The sequence below is a fragment of the Nyctereutes procyonoides genome, unplaced genomic scaffold (genome assembly GCF_905146905.1).
Source record: "Nyctereutes procyonoides isolate TBG_1078 unplaced genomic scaffold, NYPRO_anot_genome, whole genome shotgun sequence".
NCBI classification, from domain to species: Eukaryota; Metazoa; Chordata; class Mammalia; order Carnivora; family Canidae; genus Nyctereutes; species Nyctereutes procyonoides.
Window position 1 is genome coordinate 10,721,275 of NW_026575024.1, and position 22,453 is coordinate 10,743,727.

Consider the following 22,453-nt stretch of genomic DNA (forward strand, 5'->3'; position numbering starts at 1 on the left):
GGAATCCTGGCTTTGGGAGAATCCATCCTGGCGCTCCATGAGAAACCTCATGGCCCAGACGGTGGTCCCAGTAGAGAAGGGGGCACAGGGAGGGTGCAGGGCCAAGCTGTACAGATTACCTGCCCTGGACCCAGGCCTCACTCGCAGATCTGAAACCCGGCTTCACTACTTTTTGGGTGGATAAGCAATTCTGGTGCCTCAGTTTCCTCCTCTGTAAAATAGGGACAATGACTGGAACTACCTCACAGGGTGGGATGTCTGCTGCCTGCAGAGTCAGGGCCCCAACACAGCTGTGGTAACCATTATTTTAGAAGGGCTTCCCCTGCTCTCATTCTGGATGCAGGTGCAGCCCTGAAAGTCCTTGGGTCCGTGCACACACGTACACACACACACACACACACACACCCATGCGCGCATGCACACACTGCATCACCTGCCCCAGACAAAGCCCTCCCGGGGCCAAGATTAACATGCAGGGTTGCTGAATGACTCACCACCCCTGGCTGGAATGTACTTCCTGGAACAAGTCAGCACAGGTAGGCCTGGGGAGCCCCCCTCCTCCAGTCTGGTAGAGATGAGAGGCTGCAGGTCCCAGCATGCCCAGCCACACCCATGCGGGAATGCGGGATCCTGCTGCAGGAGTGGGCAGGGGAACCCCAGTTTCAGAGGCCTGCAGGCCTGAGTTCTAACCCCAGCACTGAGCTCAGATACGGGACTCTCCGTCTCTAAGCCTTGGCCTCCGCCTCTACATGAGGACCCTAGTGCCAACCTCATGGGGACGACTGCAGATCACAGAAAAAGTCTGGAAAGTGCTACGGCCAAGGGCCCAGCAGGCCTCACTGTGAGGATACTTGCTGGAGGCCACGGGCAGTCAAGGTCCTCTTGATTCCCGGCCCCTCATGTGTTTCTAAGCCATCAGTGGGCAGAGCACTGCGTGACTGGGCGGGTCCCCGCTTACCAAAGAACAGTCACCATAGCTCAAGGGAGAGGAGGACAGAGAAGCAGCTCTGCCTCCATCATCATTGGAAGGCCGAAAGACTGCATTTGTCTGGAGAATGGGGCAATCCCAGAGAGCTTCCGCAAGGAGGTGGCATTAGCTTGGGCTCTGAAGGATCAACAGGAGTTTCTAGACCATGAGACCTGTGAGGCCACTGTCTAGCTGTTACTGGCCTTGGGCAAGCTACTCACCTGGAGGCGGGCAAGTGAACAGCACATGCCTTGGGCAGCTTTAGGACAAGACTGGGCAATGGGGTCCTGGCAGGGACTGGTCAGCGAAGCCCGGTCAGGCATCCCAAGTCACGCTGTTTAAATAACACTGCCTGGCCACACAGAACGAGTGCACCAGCTCCGTGCTGTCATGGGCTGCAAGACCGCAACCCCGAAGCCTTCCAAACTTCCACTTTGTCTATCAAATCGGAATCCTGTTGATGCCCAGTGCACATGACGGACGGGAAAGGTAAATGAACCAGCATGCACGGAATGCCTGGTGCGGTGCCTGGAACACGGTCAACGAAGTGGAGCTGTGCGGACAGGCAGAGGGACGGAGGAGTGGAGGGGGGACCCCAGGAACAGTGAGAGACCCCCTGAGGGGCAGGACAGGGCAGCTGGCTGAGGCGTGAAGGGGAAGGCCCTGGACAGGTCAACCCGGGTCCAATCCAGTCTTGTCACATCAGGCTGTGTGGCCCCCGACAAATCCCTTCAACTTCCCAGAGCCTCAGTCTCCCCATCTGTAAAATGGGGGCGATGGTAAAGCTCCTTCCTCCAAAGACTAGTGTGAGAATAAGGTGCCAGAGGAGCCAGCGGACCTCTCGCTTCGAAAAGACGGGACAGAAACCATTGCTACGACGACAGAGGGCCGCCTGGGGCGGGGTTTCTCAGACGCAGCACTACTGACACGCGGAGCTAGATCTGTCTGTCGTGGGGGGCTGCCCTGTGCATTCACAGCACCCCCGGTTTCTACCAATTAGATGCCAGCAGCCCCCCTCACGTCCAGCTCACAACCAGGGTGTCTCCAGACACTGCCCAGCATCCCCTGGGCCAGGGGAGCAAAGAAGAGACGCTGCAAACACAGAGGCGTCTTCCACACCGAAGGTCTCCACTGCAGAACTAGTCCAGCCTCAGTGTTTCCATCAATAAAAGGGATACAAGGATCCTTTCTCTGGGGTGGCAGGGAGGATCCCAGGGAAGCAGAGATGCGGAGTGAAGATACGGAGGGCTACGTGCAGGCTGGCCCTCAGTCCCTGGCCCTCCACTGTCCCTGGCCTTCCACTGTCCTTGGCCCTTCACCGTCCCCGGCCCTCCACCGTCCCCACACCTCTGGAGGTCGACTCGTGCCTCCAGAAGGATGACCCACACTGAGTTCTGAATGTCACCCTGAGCCTGTCCTTAGGTGTACAAGGACAGGACAGGAGGGCAGGGGCTGTCCCTGCTCACTACTGTAACCCCAGAGGGACCACAGGGCCCAGCATACAGCAGGCGCTCAATAAATGGTGGATGAATAAGCAAGTGGTCACAGCACTGAAGCTCAAAGCTCAGGGCAAGAAGAGGCGCCTGAGGGAGGGACCGAGCCCCTCCAGCCACCTGGGCCAGCACTCCCTCGGCCCGCCAGCCAGACACCATTTCCTGTCTGTGGAAGTGAGACGTGCCCTTTGAACTCTCACATCCTGAGTCCCTCTCCCCACGCTGGGGTCTGGGAGGAGGCGGGAGGTGGGGAGATACTCACGTTCCCAAAGGAGGGAAGGCCCGTGGAGCCCAGCCATCTCCGTAGAGCCCGCGAGAAGGCCCCGTGGTCCCGCTCGGCCTGAAGCACTTGGGCCTCTAGGAGGGAGACGTGGTGCCCAACCATCTTGACGAAGGCCTGGCAGGGAGAAGGGAGAGCCGGGAGGGCTGGGGATGCCACACCTGCCACGGACTGCAGCCCGGTCCGGCCACACCGCCCCAGCCTGCGGACGTCACCCAGGGCCTGCTCGGTGGGGACACCCTCACGTACCCTGACCTACCCTGGCCGTAAGGGTAATGGCCTCCCTACTGTGTCCTCTCACCTTCTCCCCATGGAGACCCCAGCTTTAGCCTCTATTTTACAGAGGAGGGAAACCGAGGCTCAGGGTGGGCGGCCTGACCGAAGTCATGCTGCTGGCCAAGGGCAGAGCAGGGACTCAGGTGCTCATCCATCAGCCTGCAAAGCCTTCTTTGTTAAAAACAAGCATTTTAGAAATTGCCAAAATGTTCACTTTAATAGAAGGATATGAGAGAGTCTCAAACTCAGAGGCTGCTAAGGGGCAGGCAGGTGACCAGCACGGGAAGGGGGGCTGAGTGGAGATGAGGATGGCCCAGGAAGCTGGGCCCAGGCCCAGGGGGGCCACTCTGCTCCAGGCCTCTGATGAGAATGTCCCAGTTGCAGAGAGAGAGAGAGAGAGAGAGAGAGAGAGAATGAGAACATTCTGGGGTCAGACTCCGTGGATTAGAATCCAGGTTGCGCCACTTACTAGTTGTGCGTCGTCTGGCAACTTACTTAATTTCTGCAAGCCTCAATTTTCTTTTCTATTGGTTGATAATAATGATGACAGCATTTTATTGAACACGAACAGTACCAACTCTGCTAAGCCCTCAAGTGCTTAGTACATACTGAGTTCAATAAATGCCAGGTATCATTTTGGAAAAAAAAAACAAAACAAAAAAACAACTATAGATTTTATGAAAAGTCCCCAGTTTCTATCAATATTAGCAATAAATCCACAATTAAAAGAAAAATATTGTGCAGGCCGAGAAAAATTCAACCCACTCATCTGCATCCTTTTTTGTGGTATCTTCTCATGCCTTTCTCTACACTCAGCACACGTGTGTCTGTGTGATGCTTATGCATGTGTGTATCTAAGCATGTTCACGTGTGTGCCTGGGTGTTCATATGCACATGTATTTAACATGTGTGCGTCTTATGTGCATAGATGGCTAAGGTGACGCTGGTGCCGCCTCAGAAAAGCCTCACCTCTGTGGGCCACCCTTGCTCCCACAGTGACTGGAAGGGAGTTTCTCTCACCAGGAAGAGGAAGGAGGACATCTCGGGGCTGGGCCCTCCCAGGGAGCCTCCCTTTGCTAGAAGGAACCTCATGCCCCCCCACCAAGGCCTACAGGGAGCCCGCCATCCAGCCCTGCCCTCTCCTCCTCCCACACACCAGGCAACACAGGCCTCCCTCGGGTTCCCTGAAAAGGCCAGGCCCCACTCACCACAGGGCCCTGCCGCCTGCTCTCTCCCTGCCGCCCTGCTCTGTCCTTGATGGGAAGGGGTGGGGAGTGCTGCCCATCTTTCAGGCCCTGAACCGATTGTCCCCTCCAGAGAGGCCTTCCCTCTCTGCCTAATCTACCACGGCCCCCGTCATCGTGGAGAACCCCAGTTCCCTGTCTTCTCACCCCTCTTCACCCTCCGAACCTCCTGTCATCATGGAGAACCCCAGTTCCCTGTCTTCTCACCTGTCTGCTTATTCAGAGTCTGGCCTCCAGAGTGGAGGTCCTGAAAGATCCGGTGTGGTGTCGGGGATGTTCACAAGGCCAACACCAGAGCCTGGGGCCTCGCAGGGGCTCGGCCGGAAGTGGGCACATGGGTGTGAGCACACGGGAACGCATGCAACCTGAGCAAAGAGGTACGGGACAGCCTGGATGGCAGCACCGGGGCACCCCACCTTGATCCTAGGACCCTGGGATCAGGGCCTGAGCTGAAGGCAGACACTTCACTGACTGAACCACCCAGGCACCCTGTATTCATTTTTAATACAAAAACTGAGAGAAGCCCAAGTGCCTGCCTGAGAGGTCCCCAAGCCCCTCCTGGCAGGTGGCACAGATCTGAGAGCAAGGTGGTGCTGGGCTCCCTGGAAGCCCCCTGACCCTCCAGACAGGCGGGGGTCCATGGCCAGCTGGGCGGAGCAGCAAGCGGCCGTCCCAGACAGACTCACCTCTCAGCCTGTGGCAACAGCCACCAGCACAGCAGTGTCCTCACCGAGCACCTGAATGTGCCAGCTGCTGGCCTAACACCCTCATGACGTCTCCGTCAGGATGGAAGGCAGATTCCCATTACAGAGGAAGTCATGGATGCCCGGAGGAGGACAGAGCTACACGAGGGACAGATCTAAGGCCAGGGCCATAGGGCTCTAGAATTCACCTGCCTGGATACAACGTTAGAGTCTCCTAAGGTCTCATAGTGGGAAATAGGTATTTTTCCCATTGGCTTCAAATCCATGACCCTCTTAGACCAGCTTAGTTTGTCCTCCTTTTATTTTTAATTTTTATTTTTTTAAAAGATTGTATTTATTTATTCATGAGAGATAGAGAGAGGCAGAGACACAGGCAGAGGGAGAAGCAGGCTCCATGCAGGGAGCCCGACGTGGGACTCGATCCCAGGTCTCCAGGATCACACCCTGGGCCAAAGGCAGTGCTAAACCGCTGAGCCACCTGGGCTGCCCAGTTTGTCCTCCTTTTAATAGAGGCCCAGTTACAGAGAAATATCTCTATTCTAAGGAAAGCAACAGCCCAGAGGAGGTCGACATGAGGCAAACGCCTCTTGGCCTCCATGTTGGGGACACTCCAGGGCAGAGTGGGGACTGTGGCAGCCTGGAGATTCATATCCCATTGAAGGGGGCAGCTGCTGCTCAGCTCCAGCTGTTGGAAGTAATAGGGGCAGGGGCCTTGGGGTTGGTCATCTAGCACCTGGCCACACAGCACGGTCCTGGACCCTGCTGGCACCTGACTTTGTGATTTCCATCTAAACCTTGTAGTAGGGATCCCTGGGTGGCGCAGCGGTTTGGCGCCTGCCTTTGGCCCAGGGCGCGATCCTGGACACCCGGGATCGAATCCCATGTCGGGCTTCCGGTGCATGGAGCCTGCTTCTCCCTCTGCCTGTGTCTCTGCCTCTCTCTCTCTGTGACTATCATAAATAAATAAAAAAAAATTAAAAAAAAAATTTAAACCTTGTAGTAGTTGCTGGCCTAAGTGTAAAAAACGCTAGAGTCACTTTGGAACACGAGTGGCAGTTCCCAAAGAGAGTTCCAGTATGGCCTAGCCATTCCACTCCTAGGTTTTCACCTGAGAGAAATGAAGACATACATTCACACAAAACTGAGACAAGAATGCTCACAGCAGCATAATTCTTAAAAGCCAAAAAGGGGAAAGGACCCAGGTACCCTTCCACTGATGAAGGATAACACAATGTGGTGTATCCATCCACACACTAGAATATTATTTTCAGCCATGATAATGAATGAAGTTCAGGGGCACCTGGATGGCTAAGTCTGTTGGGCATCTGACTCCTGACTTCAGCTCAGGTCATGATCCCACGGTCTTGGGATCGAGCCCCATATCGAGCTCCCTGCTGAATGGGGAGTCTGCATCTCCCTCTCCCTCTGCCCCTCCTCTCATTCGTGCTCTCTCTCTTGCTCACTCTCTCATAAATAAAATCTTAAGAAAAAAAAAAAAACAAGTGAATTAAGTTCAGACACGTACTACAACAATATGAATGAATCCCCAAAACATTATCCTGAGCGAAGTAAGCCAGACATTGTAGGCCACAAGTTATATGATTCCATTAACACGAAACATCCAGAAGAGGCAAATCGGTAGAGCCAGAAAATGCATAAGTGGCTGCCAGGGGCTTGGGGTGAGGAGCAACGGCTGACGGGTGTGGAGTTTCTTCAGGACAATGATGAAAATTAGGAACTAGGTAGTAATGGTGATTGTACAAGCTCATAGATACACTGCGTTCTTAGCATATTTTCACTGTTCCATGCATTCTGAATGGAATGCTTCAAGAAAATCATTTTGGGGGGCATCTGGGTGGCTCAGCTGTTGAGTGTCTGCCTTTGGCTCAGGTCGTGATCCTGGGGTCCTGGGATTAAGTCCCACATCGGGCTCCCTGCAGGAAGCCTGTGTCTCTGTCTCTCTCTTCCTGTGTCTTTCATGAATAAATAAAATCTTAAAAAAAAAAAAAGAAAAAAGGAAAAGAAAATCATTTTGGACTTTTGTAGGGGGAGAAATAGTAATTGTGATCCCTTTGAAGGGTCCTGTCTTTCTCAGCACAGGGCCCAACTCCATGACCTGGCCCGACATGGTCAGTCTGTGCCTGCCACTGCACGCTCACCTCTGACCTTGAGCTCTACAACCCCCACAACCGGCTGACGGGCCCTGTTTCTGGCAGCCTTGGGTCCTCTGTCTCCCACCGGCCACTAGCAGGGGACAAGGAATCTCGCGCCCATCTCAGGGTAGCTCAGAATGAGCGTTCAACACACGCTGGCCGAGTAAATACTAGTAAGAGTTAGGCTCACGGGCCTCACTGCTGTCACTCCATTTTACAGGGGAGCAGAGGCTTGGGATTTGCTGGGGTTCACATTCATCAGGATTTGAACCCAGGCAGTGAGGCTCTAGAGCCAGGGGCGGGGGGAGCTACTGGTATGCCATGGGTGGAGACCAGGGAAGCCACTACACATTGTATAATGCACAGGAGAACCGCACAGCAGAGAATGTCAGGCCCCCAATGTCAGCAGCGCCAAGGCAGGGATACCCTGCTCTAGGGGCTCTCCCGTCTCCTCTGTGGCTTCCCATCCCTCGGGATGAAGGCCAAAATCCTGACCTTGGATCTCATGACTTGAACAACAGGGCTCCTGCTGCCAACTTTCTGCAGGCCCACTCTGGTCACATTCCCATACTCTGGCCATCCCAGGTTCCTTCCAATGTCCCCCTCTCCTCCTGCCCCAAAGCTAAGCTCCCTTCCTGCCTCTGAGCCTCTGCTTGAGCAGTGCCCCCTGCCCATCTCTCCCAGCCAACGCCACTCCTCTCCCCCTCTTCCTCCAGGGACCTGAGAAGCCACTTCCTTCCAGAGCACCCGCCTCTCTGCAAATCAGCCTTGGCCACTGTGGTCAACAGAATGGTCCCCAAAGAGGTCCATGACCTCATTCCCAGAACCTATGAATATATTACCTTACAGGGCAAGAGGGCAAGAGGGATTGTGCAGATGGGATTCAAGATCCTGCAACGGGGAGATGATGCTGGATTATCCAGGTGGGCCCCAGGTAATCACAGGGTCCTCGTCGGAGAGAAGCAGGAGGGTCAGAGTAAAAGAGAATCTGGGAGAAGCTGCGAGAAGTAGCTAAGTAAGGAAGTAGAGGCAGGGCCATGAGCTGAGAAATGCAGGGGAAGCTAAGACACGGAGGCTCCCCTAGAGCCTCCAGAAGGAACCAGCCCTGCTGACACCTCAATTTTAGCCTGTAAGACACATTTTGGACTTCCAACCCCAGGAGCTGTAAGATAGAAATCCATGTTGTGTTAAGCCACTAAGTCTGGTTATTGATGACGGTTAGAGAAGTGCTCTGTGGTCGGGTCTCTCCCGCTGAAGCACGGCCACGGATGGCACCTGTCTTTCTCACTGGGGGGGCCCCGCCGTGGCACACAGTAGGCCCTCAGTAAGAATGAGTGGACTGATGGCCACGGGAAGAGCTGGGCCTGAGAGCCGGGCCAGCCCAACGAGGCCAAAAATCTTCACGTTTTCTTTCCTCTGTCAAACGTGTGGAATAAAATTCAAATGAATCAGCTATTCCAAGGGCAAAGTTTTAATTATATTCCTGCCTCATTCTCTGCTGACAAGAATGTTAACTCTCTGCTAACTCCAGCGTTGGCTGTCATGCTCCTTTCCTCCGTGGCTCGGGGGGGCTCACATCCTCTCTGTCCAGGCGGGCACGATTATAAATGGCAAGTTCCTCCAAGCCTCCTGGTCTCTTCCCTGTGTAAGGAGCCTGGATCCCAAGCTGAGGGCCCCCCCCCATACAATTAAGAGCTGGGGCCCCCGTGGATGCCAGCTCAAGTCCCAGCTTCAAGGCATTGGCTGTATGACCCCGGGAAAGTGGCTTACCTCCTGGGAGTCTATGCTCCTCCTCTGGGAGCTGGGGCAACAAAGGTACTGACTTTGTAGTGCAAGGAGAAAAATGAGACACCCCACAGCTTAGCCTGGTGCTCACACAAATAAGATGTAGGTGAGGTAGGTCAGCAGAGAGGCGACAGGGCATGGTGGGGATTGTGGCAAGCAGCAGAACACGAGCGACCCCATCCAAGGGGCAGCTGCCACTGGCCCCATAAAATACAGCCCAGGCCTTGCAAATGTTCTAACTTCTCAATTTGGGTCATGCTCATATGGGAGTTCGTATAAAAATTCCCTGAGCCGTACACTTACGATGTGTATATTTTATGTATTTATACCTTGAGAAATAAATCTTGAGATTAATGTATTTAAGGTATTTAAAGAAATGTGGGTTAAGTGCTATCGAAGCTTCTGAATTTCCAAAAGCGGCTTAAAAGTCAGATTTTTATAAAAAGCACCCTAAGTATTATGTGGGGTACTTTATATAAATTCCTATTTGTCATATTTTTAAAAATACCACGTACGCATAGACCCCCTCCTGCCACCGACCCCCTGCACTGGGTCTAACGCCCGACACTCTCGAGGCCAGATCAGCATTTTGGAAGAGAGGATGAAAGAGCCAGAACAAGCCCACAGATCTTGCAAAGAACGCTCATGGTCCTGGACACACCTCTAGCTGGTCCACTCTGGCATAGATGCCACGCATCTCCGTCACTTTGGCCTGGAGGAGTGGGATGTTTTCCTCCAAGATCTGTGAAGTGTCGCTTCTGATCTGCAAGAAACAAAGCAGCTCATCAGGCCCCCTGCCCTGGTACCCCAGCCTCCTGCCTGCCTCTCGGGTCGCCCAGGGTCCGCAGAGCCCTCGTGGATGGCCAAGATGCCGAGCGGCACCCTGCATGGGGATGGGCTGGGAATAGCCCAGAGCCCCTGGGGGGTGGGGGGACCCAGACCGGCTCCGGTGTTACTTACCAAACCACTAATGGTTTCCCCCACAAAATTTACCTGACAATACCAGTCCCAAACGAACGAGCCCCATTTTCCAAACCACCTCACTGGAGCAAACGGAAATAATCGAAATCTCTCCTCTAAACCCAGGTTGAGATAAGTTTTCACTGCACTGAAATTAATCATACTAATAAGTTTATAATAATCACTAACGTTCATAATAATGTGAATGAAAACCACAGCTGTCACGTATCCAAGTGCACCCTGCGTGTCGACACCGCACTCATTTCCCACACACCGCATCTCATTTAAGTTTCAATTTCTTCTGCTTGGAAGGGCTCCAAAAGTGGCTATGACCTTTATGAAGCCACATCCTTCCCTTGATCACTGAAATCGGTCACCTATGTCTCTATTTTCTTTAAGGGCCCAAGGACCAAGCCTAGCCCCTCACACCCGTTGCGTGATCCCCTCCCCTGGACTGTGAACTGGCCCTGGCCACCCACTTCTAACAGAGAGGACTCAGCCCAAAAGGAGAGATGTCACTCTGGAGACAGGGTTACAGAGGACTGTCCCCCCAGCTTACTGGCATTCTGTCTCTCTTGCTCACACACACATTGCTCCCTCCATCTTTCTCACCTGGCCTCTCCAGGCCTCTCTCCCAAATAAATAAATTTTTTTAAAAATAAAATATTCAAAAAATAAATAAAATATTCAAGTGATTGAAAATTTGCAACGTGTCTTACAAGTCAGCACCTCTGGCCTACGTCTCCCAGGCACGGAAGGCTGAGCTGAGCAGTGGCTGCTCCCCTAGGTGGGGCATGAGCTCTCTGGTGATGCAGTTGCCACCCCTCCCTAATGCCCCACCCCTGCCCCCTCCACTCAGGTCCAGATCCTGCCTGGCTCCTGCAGGTACCTGCATTTTTTACCCTTGACAGGATAAAGCCCTCGATATCTTCCCTTTTTCTGCCAAGGCCCAATTTCGAGAGACATACCCATCCCTCACAAGAGTAAGCTCTGGAGAAATCACCAAGGTGCAGTGATACAACAAAGAGCAGATAACTCACGGCAAGGTCAGAACACAGTGAATCAAACACGAATCTTTTCTTTCTGCTAGTTTTTTTTTTTTTAAGATTTTATTCATTTATTTGACAGAGAGAGAGAGAGAGAGAGAGAGAGTACCAGCAGGGGGAGGGGCAGAGGGAGAGGGAGAAGCAGGCTCCCCACTGACCCACTGAGCAGGGAGTCCAATGTGGGGCCTGATTCCAGGACCCTGAGATCATCACCTGAGGTGAAGGCAGACGGTTAACTGTGTGGGCCACCCAGGCAACCCCTTTCTGCTAATTTCTAAAGAAACAAATAGGACCAGAACAAGGAAAATCAGGAGGGTCTGGTCCCAGCGACCCACTGGAGTGAAGGGAAGGCTGAGAGAGGAGGTTCACAGAGTGCGCCCTTCCCTTCCTCTAGCTCTGAAGGACCCCAAGGAAGAGGGGGTCTGGGGCCGGGTAAGAAGACCCCTCTCCGAAGACGCCTCTACTGGGGGCTCCAGGGAGCTATTACACCTGCTCGGGTGGCAGGCTGCATGTGCCTGGGGGGGGGGGCGGAATAGAGAGTAATCCTTGGGGGTCTGAAAGGCCCCCAACCCTTTCTTGTGGTTCCACCAGGAGCTGGGAACTGGAGGTGAAGTAAGGGTGGGAGGGGCATGATGCCAGCACTCGGGGCACCCTCGCCTGCAGAAAACAGGCCCTGTGAATCAGAAACTACCTCGTCTTCAACCTTTCGTGGCTGAGGACACTGAGCAAAGACAGAAAAAGGAAATGAGGCGGCCCAAGGTCACACAGCTACCTGGTGGGAGCTAGAAGGTTCCAATCCAGGTTGGTCTGAGGCTCCCGGTGGCACCAGAGGTCTTCACATGTGCCTGCATCACATCTGAAAAACCAAAGCACGCCCAAGCGAGGCGCCACAATCTAAAACTAAGGATATTTCCCTTAGAAGCCCAGATTTCTAGCTTCTGGTGAAACAGCAGGTGTCCTGGCCACCTGGGAGTCCACGTCCCACGTGACAGCAGTCGGCTGGAGCTGGGCCACAGCTGCCCCTTTGGTTAACGAGAGTGCCTACCGCACCCTAGAGCCTCCCCAACACGTTTCTTTGCTCACACCCGCTTCACGGGGTCACGTCACAGGCTGAGGTAGCACGTCCTCATACGCGGCTGAGAAGAGCAAGGAGAGGTCAGGGAAGAATCAACGCTGTCTGGGCCTCTGCAGGGACAAAGCCTCAGCTGGGTTTATGGCCTGGGGTCCCCGCAGAGCCTTCCCCGGCCTGGCCTCCCACCTCCCCAGAGCCAGCCAGGCAGCGGATGTGGGGTTATCTCCGAGCAAAGACGACTGTCCAGGATGATTCAGGGCCCCCAGGAAGAGGAGCCAAATGCACTTGACCCAAGCACACACATCAGTGCCAAATGCAAGTGCTGGCCCAAGGCCAGCAAGGAACTTTCTCCATCCATGTGGGCGAAGTAGGAGTCTGCTGCTCCCTGCCAGGGGTGGGGTTCTGCGGGCCCGGACAGGCTGCCCAAACTCCAGAGAACACGCTCATCGGCGTCATGACCTCCTGGTGCTTTGGTCATGATGATGGTGACCCCAGGAGCCGCCATCACGGGTCACTTCATACAGAGCTGGCACCCTGCTAAGCAATTATTTTTAATTGAATGTAAATGACAGCAAAGTGCTCAGGCCCTGAGCGGACAGCTGGGTGAATCTGTACGTGTGTTCGCATCGCCCAGACCTATGCGTAGAACACCCCATCACCCCAGAAGGTTCCCTCGTGCCTCTCTCCGGTCACAACCACCCTCCCCAAGCAAACCACCATTTGACTTCCCCCACCCTGTGTTCTGTGTCTGGCTCCTTCCACAGGGCTTCATGTGAGAGGCATCCAAGAGGCGGTGTGCACTCTGTTCCTATGCATTTGGGTTGCTTCCGGTTTGGGGCATCATGAACGAAGCTGCTCCGAGCATCTGCGTACGAATCTTTGTGGACTCTCGTCTTCCTCTCTTGGGTAATTATCTGGTAGTGGAATTGCTGGGATGTAGGGCCAGTGCATGTTTGCCTTTATAAGCATCTGCCCAACTGTTTCCAAAGTGGCTGTGCCTTTCTGCATTTCCACCAGCAAGTGAACAAGCGTTTCTGCTGCTCCACGTCCCCACCCACACTTGGTACTGTCGGTCTTTTTCATGGTGGTCAGTACAGACGACGTAGAGGGCACATCCTCGCTCATGGAGTCCGCACCGTAACTCTTTGGAGGAGGTTACCATCATCTGCGGTAGATGAAAGAGGGGTTTCCATTCCTTCCATGAACACATGGGGCTAATGTCCTCTCCCCTTGGATCTGGGTGCACTATGTGACTATTTGAACCAATACAATATGACAGAGGTGACACTGTGTCAATATTCATACCAAGCCTCCAGAGGTCTGGCGGTTTCCACTTCCCGTCTGTTGGAACGGTTGCTCCGGGAGGCCAGATGCCACGCCACGGAAGCCTAAGCTAGCCCTGAGGAGAGGCTGCACAGGGAGATTACACCATCCAGTCCCCGGCCAACCCAGCCCAGACGTCAACAAGCGAGAGGTGGAGCCACACTGGGCATCTCTGCCCCAGCAACCGGCACATGGCTCTGATGAACCATCCCCTCTGTGCCCTGCCCTGGCCCACATTATACATTGGTTGTTGTTCGACACCACTAAGTTTTGGGGTAGTCTGATGCAGCCACGGACAATCAGGACCATTATCTCCATTTTGCAGAAGAGAAAAGAAAGGAACAGAGAGGTGAGGTGCTGTGCCCAAAGACCTACAGCAGGAAGAGTCAGAGCTCAAAGTGGCAGCAACGGGCATGACATCTAAGGTCTAAACAGGTGGCAGGCGCATGCAGGGTAGTGAATCCCAGTCACATAGAGTGATCAAGGACAGGCTGGCAGTGGAGTTAATGCATCAGACAGGAAGCTGGACTCTCGTTCCTAATGGCCTGATGTTACCAGAAATGGAGCAGCTTCTCTCTGGACTGTGCACCAGGGAGCCTGGCCTCTCTCAGATCAGATCTCTAACTTGGTCAGTGTTTCCAAAGGCCAAAGCAGGGACACGGGGGACAATGTCCATGGTGTGACGTCACCTGCTCCTCAGAGGCCCCCACTCATCCCTATCTCGGATCAAAAGATAAACGAAGGTCCTGAGTCGAGGCTGAGAGCTGGACACCGCTCTCTGAGCCATGTGTGCAAACACGCCAGGTAAACTAAGCATCAGCTGTTGGGGCAGGAGGATTTCCACAACCTAAATGGCATCAGCACTGACCATTGTGGCAGAGGCCACGAAAGCATCGCCCTAGACACGTTATATTAAGTCAGGCAACACTCGTTTCTATATAAACTCATGAAATGGTCCTCGCTCCCATAGGAAACCCACTCTCTTCCCTTTCTTGAAACACAGGACCCTCTGGGTCTGGTTATATTTGCCTGCTTTCAGCAGGGCTCAAAGTACAGAGAAACATACTCTGCCATAAAACACACAAGCACGTGATGGACGTACCTGGCTGGTGGCCAAGGAGTCAGGGAGCCCCCCAAGGGAGCAGTGGATGGTGACAGGCTGGCGAGCTCACATGCTGTCTGCAGTGGGGTGGCCACTATGCAACGCTGGCCGATGCTGGCCAGGCAGGAGCAAGCACCCAAGGGGAGCTTTCCTTCCAAAAGAAGCCAGAAAGCCTGAGTTTTTGCATGATGTTCTATAAATGTCAGCAGCAAATTCCGTTTTCTTTTCCTTCCAGAAACATCCAACATATCTGCAGGCAGGCCTGAGTCCATGGGTCACATGCATGATCTCAGTATTAAAATCTTTGCATAAATGCATCTCCAGGCTTCTAGTTAGAGGAGGCTGCCTAACACCTTGGCCTCTCCAGGTGACACACACACAGGTACCCCCACCACCACCACCACCACAGGAAGCCTTGACAGTTCCTAAGGTAGGGTGGCTGGGGCCCTCTCCCCATCCAGGCTGGCTCCCATCCCAAGCTCCCCCCTCAGGCAGATAGTGGGTCTCCAGGATGGCTGAAACATAAGAACAAAATGTCCCTGGGTGACCAGTCCACCCCTCTTCCAAACCTGCCCCCTACCTCTGGGCCCCCACAGTCTACACTGTGCCCAGTACACCATACCCACAGGTCAGAGCCTCTGCCTGGACGCCCGCCCTCCCCAGCGGCTGAATTCCTTCTCTTCCTCCTTCAAGCCCCAAATTAATCACCACCTGTTCTGCAAAGCCTTCCCGATTTCCCAGGCAGAATGTAACGCCTCTGCTCTTCATTTTTTTTTTTTTAAACAAATTAAGTCTTAGGATCATGTGCCCAGTTCTTTCTAGACCCCCTCTCTCTCTTCAAAACCTCTGCAGTCTCTCTTTGCACCTTGAATACACCTTCAGGCTGGTGCTTCAACGCCGGATGACAGCCCTGACCGTAGGCAGTGGCGTGTGTGTGTGTGTGTGTGTGTGTGTGTGTGTGTGTGAGAGAGAGAGAGAGAGAGAGAGAGACAGAGACGGAGCAGACTCTGCATCCTCAGGCTCACCGTGGCACCCAGTCAGGGAAGGTGCCCAATGGCTGGTGATGAAGAAAGGATGAGCTGTTCAAAGTCTGTCTCGTTACTCGGCTCCCACCTGGACTCACACCCACACTAGAAAATGGGTTCTCAAGAGAAAAACACACACAGGTCCTGCTGGGGACATTTCTGTCCTGTTCACTGTTGGGTCCCCAGAGGATGGATGACACGAGATAGGTCCGTCTGTTAAATGAATGGGGAGGACACGGCACCCATCGTGTTGCGCTGCTTCAAGGAGAAATGAGGTGATATGGAAAACACGCCTCACGCTGTGCCTGGTGCCAAGTAGGTGTTCAATAAACGTCCAGGGCTGCCGTTACTGTTACTCCCTTGGGCTCTCACAAACACTTCTCCAGACATGTGCTTCACAGGGGCACAAATCTACCCCTCTGGGTCCCAGCTGGGCTTCCTCGGCTCCGAGGCAGGGCCTGATCACAACATGGAGCTCTACCCTTTGGGCCTTTGAGCAGAAGCCTTAAACCCAGGTGGCTGAGAGCTTCCAGAAAATTCTATCACTGCTCCTCAGGGCCCCACGCCTGGCTGGCTACCATCCTGGGCACACAAAGATCTAGAGAAGGTTTTTACATAATTTGGAGTGGAGACCTTGTCTTCTGAGCGCCTAAGGAACCATCTTCCATCTTCTTCTCAGCCCAGCCAAGGGGATTTGATCCAACAAAATGGAGTGGGAGGCAGAAACGGGAGAGCAAAAGGATTGGAGAAGGAGCCTGATGCCCAACCCTGCCTCAGGCTACAGCCTGGGAAGAGGCTCCACCTAGGCCCTGCAGGCCCGAAGCCATTTCCTGGCTGTCTCCATGTTTGCCTGGCGGACCTTGCAGAGCTGAGGAAAGTTAAATATAGTCTTAGCATCCCCGCTGAACGGCTCCCCACATCGGTGCCCGAGAGTGCCACCTGGTGGCCCACTCCGGGCTCCTCGGTAGAATAAGAGCCATCTGGGGGGGATGGGCGCCACCAAGATGGCCGCCTCAGGAAGCCTTGGTGTTGAGAGAGCGAGAGTGTGAGAGAGAGTGTGCACGCGGTTTGCCTCTCACCGCTGGCTGCTGCCCCATTCCTTCTGGTTGCTAAATCACCACCAAAATAAAATGGCTTCCCCAGAAAACTCCAGGATGGGCCTGGAGTCTGGCCTGGGCCTACACCCACACCTCCCGGGCAGGCACTCACCATGTCAGTCAGGCTGCAAAACTCTTCCAGCCTGAGGAGCATCCCCTCGATGGTCTCCTCCACCTCCTTCGCCTGGAAAGAGACAATATTCTGGAGATTAGCAAGTGGTTTCCAGGGAGACAAACGCCCTTCACTTTTTTTTTTTTTTTAAAAAAGCAAACTAAATCTTAGGATTATCTGCCCAGTTCCCTTCAGACCTCCTTTCCCTTTTCAAAACCTGTCCTAGCATCACTTAAAATAGTGATAAGCTGGCCACGACCTTGATGCCTGTGGACCATCCACTCCATGCAGCTTTTCACCAGAGAGGAGATAAGCGAACACTAGCAGGAAACAGGACAAAGCTACCCTAATCATCCCGTCATGGTCCTCGTCCAGATGAGGGAACCGAAGCTCCGGGGTGAGGCAAGCCTGCTGGAGATCACACAGCTAGCAAGGGGTAGGGCCAGGGTCGCCACGCCCACAGCCCCAAAGCCTGCTCTTACCAACTTCGAGAAGTGTCCCCTGACACACACAGTGGACAGTTAATGCAAGAGGCAGAAGACCTAAGAATGGACGCGGTTTAACAGAAAGGCCTGGAACCACGCAGACCAAACTAACAGCTAGGGGACGTACTTACACTAAACAATTATTCAGTCTAACATTTAGATTTAACTGGGTGTCCTGTGGTTCACCTGGCAAATCTATCAGTAGTGCTGCTTGGCCCTGGAGAGTAGGAATTGGGGGACAGGGTCTGACCAGGGAGACGTGAATGCTTTACTCAGTCCAAAACTCTAGGTTGCAGGGCTGGGCGGTAACGTAATGAGGGTCATAAATGAGCAAAGCAGGCTGCCGGGGCTCATGGTCATCTGCCCAAATCTACTAGAACAGCCAGCCTCCAGCAGCCATCAGTAAACACAGACTCGGGGCTGCCAGGGCCTTCCATGTTTCAAGAGGAGCCAGAAATTTTAATTTTATGGAAAATGTCCCAATTTTTAAGTGGTAGCACAGATTCATGAGCTACCAAGCACGGGCCAAGCCAAACATGACCGGGAAAGGGTCTGCCAATTTACAACCCCATTTAAATCGCTTGTGCAAAAATTACTTAGGACCTCATTTCCCCTCAAGTATGTACCACTTTTCATGACTTCTAAAATACCTGTGTTTTGTCTTGTTGCTGTAATGACCAGGCATCTAGGAAGAGAGTTTGCCTAGCACGTGAGCCACTTGCTCTGGCTTACCCCAGGCCAGACGGTTCTGCTCCAGGGAGGCGACACCAGACGTTTCTGGGCAGGCCCGGTACCCGCGGCCCGACACCTGAAGGCTCCCCTCTTCACCCACTTGTCCCGGGAGAGATGTTTACTCAGGGCCAGGGCCTGCTGCTTGCGGCAGGAGCCGTCGCTACCACAACAAAATAAACGGCTGTGCAAAAAAACATCTTTCCGGCTGGAGTAAAAATAGTACCGAGTTGCAATTTTAAACTCTGGAACCTTCATCTCACAGCTGGGACTATTTCTGGGCCTGCACGGGGGAGGCTTGACGGTGAAGGGGACCACAGCGGAGGCAGGCCTGAGAGACACACAGGAAGTTCTCTCCACCTCCAAAAAGTAAGATCACAGTAAAAAAAAAAAAAAAAAAAAAAAAAAATGCCCTTCGAGCACTAAGGAGGGAAGACAGAGCCCAGAAGCCACAGAGATGGGAGACAGGAAGGCTGGTGGCTTCCTTCTGATGGCAGAAGGGATGAGACAGGAGAATAGTAGAGGGGCAGGGAAGACTCCCTCCAGGGTGCAGACGTAGGCGCCCCACCCTGGACCTGGTCCCAACACGCTCAGGAAGGCCAAAGCTGCGGGGAGACACAGAAGCCCACACCCACCCTGGATGGGCTACCCCCTCCCCAGCGGGGCCTGAGGCTCTTTGCCCAGAGGAAGCACATCTCAACCTACTGGGCAGGGCAGCCCTGGTGGCGTGTTTAGCGCTGCTTATAGCCCGGGGTGTGATCCTGGAGACCCGGGATCGAGTCCCAAGTCGGGCTTCCTGCATGGAGCCTGCTTCTCCCTCTCCCTGTGTCTCTGCCTCTGTCTTGCTCTCTCTGAGTAAATAAATAAATCTTAAAAAAAAAAAAAAAAACCTACCGGGCAGGTTCAGAAAGGAGGCCTGTCAGTCCTGGGTTCAAATCCCATCTTATCTTTTGCCAACCGTGGGACCTTCATTCAAGGGCTTGACTTCTGCCTTTTGGATGGCTCCCCCCGTGACAGCAACAGCCACATGCATGTGGCAGGGCTGTTAGGAGGTTACCTTCATAGGACACCCAGTGGCTCAGTGGTTGAGCGTCTGCCTTCGGCCCAGGGCATGACCCCAGGGTCCTGGGATCGAGTCCCGCATCAGGCCCACTGCAGAGTGTGCCTGCTTCTCCCTCTGCCTGTGTCTCTGCCTCTCTCTCTCTCTCTCTATGAATAAATAAGTTAAAAAAAAAGAGAGAGAGGTTAACCTCACATAATGAATGTGGTTAAATCACTTAATGGACACACAGTAGGCGCATAATAAGCAGTTCCCTTACGCATCTCTCTCTCTCTAGGTAATAAAAACAATGGGCCATCACTATGTTTGGATTATCTCTTTCGATTCTCCCAAGAACTCCATCCAGCAGGTGCTGTGATTTCCCCCTATGTACGGACTGAGAAACAGGACCAGAGAGCTTACGTCACTCGCTCAAGGTCACACAGCTAACAAACACTGAAGCCACGTCTGACCCTGAGCACTGGGAGTCTGAAGTCTGCAACTACCAGGAGGCTCTTTGGAGAAGGAACTACTGTCAGCTACAGTCTCCATCCTCACCTGTCCCCCTCACCCAACCTTCCAGGGCAGTGCCCCCAAAGCTGGAGAGAGCAGAGAAAGCATCTGCTGACTGGCCAGCTAAGGAGGAACAACCCCGAGACATTCCCAACCAACAGGAAGGAGCTCGGGATTAGCCAACCCGCCATGCCCACAAATCATTCACAGGACAATTTTCTCTCAAGATAATCCCCTAAGTGGCCTCAGAAATGAGAGTCCTGCAGGCTGCAGCCCACACGCCTTTTTAACCAGCCCATAAGCAAAATGAATGCCCTCGCCATCCTGTGCAACTCCCTGGGCATAAATTGTCCTGCTCCAAGGGGAATAAAGCAAATGGCTCACCTAGAGGGACATTCAGGGCACTGCCGGTGGGGACGGCAGGAGGGCATTTTCAACACATGGCATCTACTTTCTTCTTACATAAATCTCCCAAAGTGCCAATCCAAGCTTCCCAGCTGGGCGTGCCAGAAAGCCAAAATGGGACAGCCCCTGCCCCTAAGTGACAGGCACCAAAAAAACCCCACAAACAGACCCTCCGCCACGGTCTTCTCCAGCTCAACAGGTGGAAACTCCATCGTCTGTTGCTCAGGCCAGATACCTGGGAGCATCCTCGACGCACCTTCCCTTCTCGGCCCACCCCAGCCAGTGTGTCTGCAAATCCTCTCTGTTCTGCCTTCAGAATTAGCCTGAAGACAACCTCTTCTGTCCACCTGCCTGGCCACCACCCCGGCACCAGGCACCGTCCTCGCTCACTGCTCCTTGCTTCCTCTTTGGCCCCCACTGCAGTCCACTCCCCTGGAAGGCCCTGTCAAAACCTAAGCCCTCCTCACCTGGCAAGCTTCCACCATCCTGCCTCACCGCCACCAGTATGGCCACAGCCACAAAAATGGAAGATGACAAGTGTCGTTGAGCATGTGGAACCCTCGCACACCGCTGCTGGGAGCGTGACAATGAGCAGCTGCTTTGGAAACCAGTCTGGGCACTTTTTCTTTTCTTTTCTTTCTTTCTTTCTTTTTTTTTTTTTAAGATTTATTTATTCATGAGACCCAGAGAGAGAGAGGCAGAGACACAAAGAGAGGGTGAAGCAGGCTTCCTGCGTGGAGCCCAATGTGGGACTTGATCCCAGGACCCCGGGATCATGTTCCAAGCCAATGGCAGATGCTCAACTGTTGAGCCGCCCAGGCGTCCGTGGGCATTTTTTCAAAAGGTTAAATGCAGAGTTACCCTGTGACCCAGCAATATAGCCCAGAGAACTGAAAACATGAGGTTCTTACAAAAGCTTGTAAGAAAGCATTATTCATGATAGTCAAAAAGTAGAAATAACTCAAGGTCCATTGGGTGATGAACGAACAAACAAAATGTGCCACGTCCACACAGTGGAAATATTATGTGGCCATAAAAAGGAACGTCGGTCTGATACATGTTATAGCGTGGATAATCCTCGAAAATATGAAGCTGAGTGAAAGAAGCCAGACACAAGAGGCCAAGCACTACATGATTCCTTTCAGGGGAAATATTCAGAAGAGGCAAGTCCACGGACAGAAAGTAGATCACGGGTTGGGGCTGATGGGGAGAGGGAGAATGAAAGGAGCAGTGCTAATGGTCATGGGGTTTCTTTCTTAGGGGACAGAAATGCTCTGGAACTAAGTCATGGTGATATTCACACAACATAGTAAATGTACTAAAAACCACTGAACTGTACACTTTAAAATGGTAAGTTTTTTGCGTTACATGAATTATATCCTAATTAGAAAAAGAAAAGTCCTCCCTTGTCCTCAACAAACACCTAATAGAGGCCTCGCCTACACCATCTGGGCCCTCCATCTGCTCTCCAACCGCACTGCCCACAGCTCACTCCCCACAAAACATACCAACCATTGTCCTCACCCCAGGGCCTTTGCATCTGCTTTTCCCATCCCTGACAAAGCTCTCTACACACTTCCTTCAGGCTTTGCTCAACTGTCTCTTCTCAGTGAGGCCTTCCTTGGCCTTGCAGTCCCCACCGCTCCCTGTCTTACACCAATTTATTTCTCTCTTCAGCCTCCATCACCAACGTCTTATATACTTTACCTGTTTCCTGTCATCTTCCCCCACCAGAACGAAAGCCCCTAGAGGGCAGGGATCTTAGAGCCTTTCACTTACCCTTCCTTACCCCAGGATCTGGCCCAACCCATGTCTTGCTCTGACCAACAGAATGGGTGGGAACAATGCCTTGTGACATGAAGAGACCTTGCAGCCTCTGATTCACCCTCTTGGAAGACCATGGCCATGCGAATTAGTCCAGGCAATGCTGCTGGAGAAGCCAGAGGACAAGGGTGGCCGCGTGGAGAACTGAGACGCCCCAGCTGGCACCAAGTGCCCGACCCAAATGAGGCCATGCTGCAGCGCAGCCAACCCTCCAGCTGCATGCAGCCCCCTGCCCAAGCCCAGCCAGCATTTCGGGAACAGAACCGCTCAGATGAGCTCCGCAGACCTGCAAAATCCTGCGCCACAATATGGTGGTTGATTTCAACCACAGAGATGTGGGGTGGTGGGTTACCCAGCAACTGGTACCTGATTCAGTGCCCCCAGGAAATATTTGTTGCAGGAAAGGAAGGAAGGAGGAGCAGGGAAGGAAAAAAAAGTGAGCAAGGGAAGGAGGAAGAAATGCGCCCTCCCAGTGGGGCCTAGATGGTTCTCCAGTCTCACCCTTGCATGTTATGCTGTGTGTTCCTAACTACACGCTGACATCTCTCTGCACCTTGGTTTCCCATTTGAAAATTGGGGAAAAACAATCCTCTGAGTCTGTCTTGAGATGGAAGCTGAGAAGTGTCAATGAAGTAATTTCTCTGGGTTACTCTCGGTGGGATGCCACAGCCCTACAAAAGATGGCAGTAACTGGGACCCTACCAAGGTCTCCACATTCAAATGCAAAGGACACAGAAGCCAGGCAGGAAGTGAATACGAGGGAATGTGTTTTGTGCACGCTGCTCATTTTCAGTTTCTCACTTTTGGAAGAGACCTTCT

At 53.2% G+C, this 22,453-nt stretch overlaps 1 protein-coding gene across 1 annotated transcript in view; it reads right to left on the reverse strand.

Moving 5' to 3' along the window:
* BCAS4 (breast carcinoma amplified sequence 4) overlaps positions 1–22,453 on the reverse strand; it is a 56,479-nt gene that overhangs the window by 24,398 nt on the left and 9,628 nt on the right. The window contains 3 exon segments of the mRNA XM_055343121.1: positions 2,723–2,857; positions 9,564–9,665; positions 16,640–16,711. Coding sequence (XP_055199096.1) covers positions 2,723–2,857; positions 9,564–9,665; positions 16,640–16,711 — 309 coding nt within the window.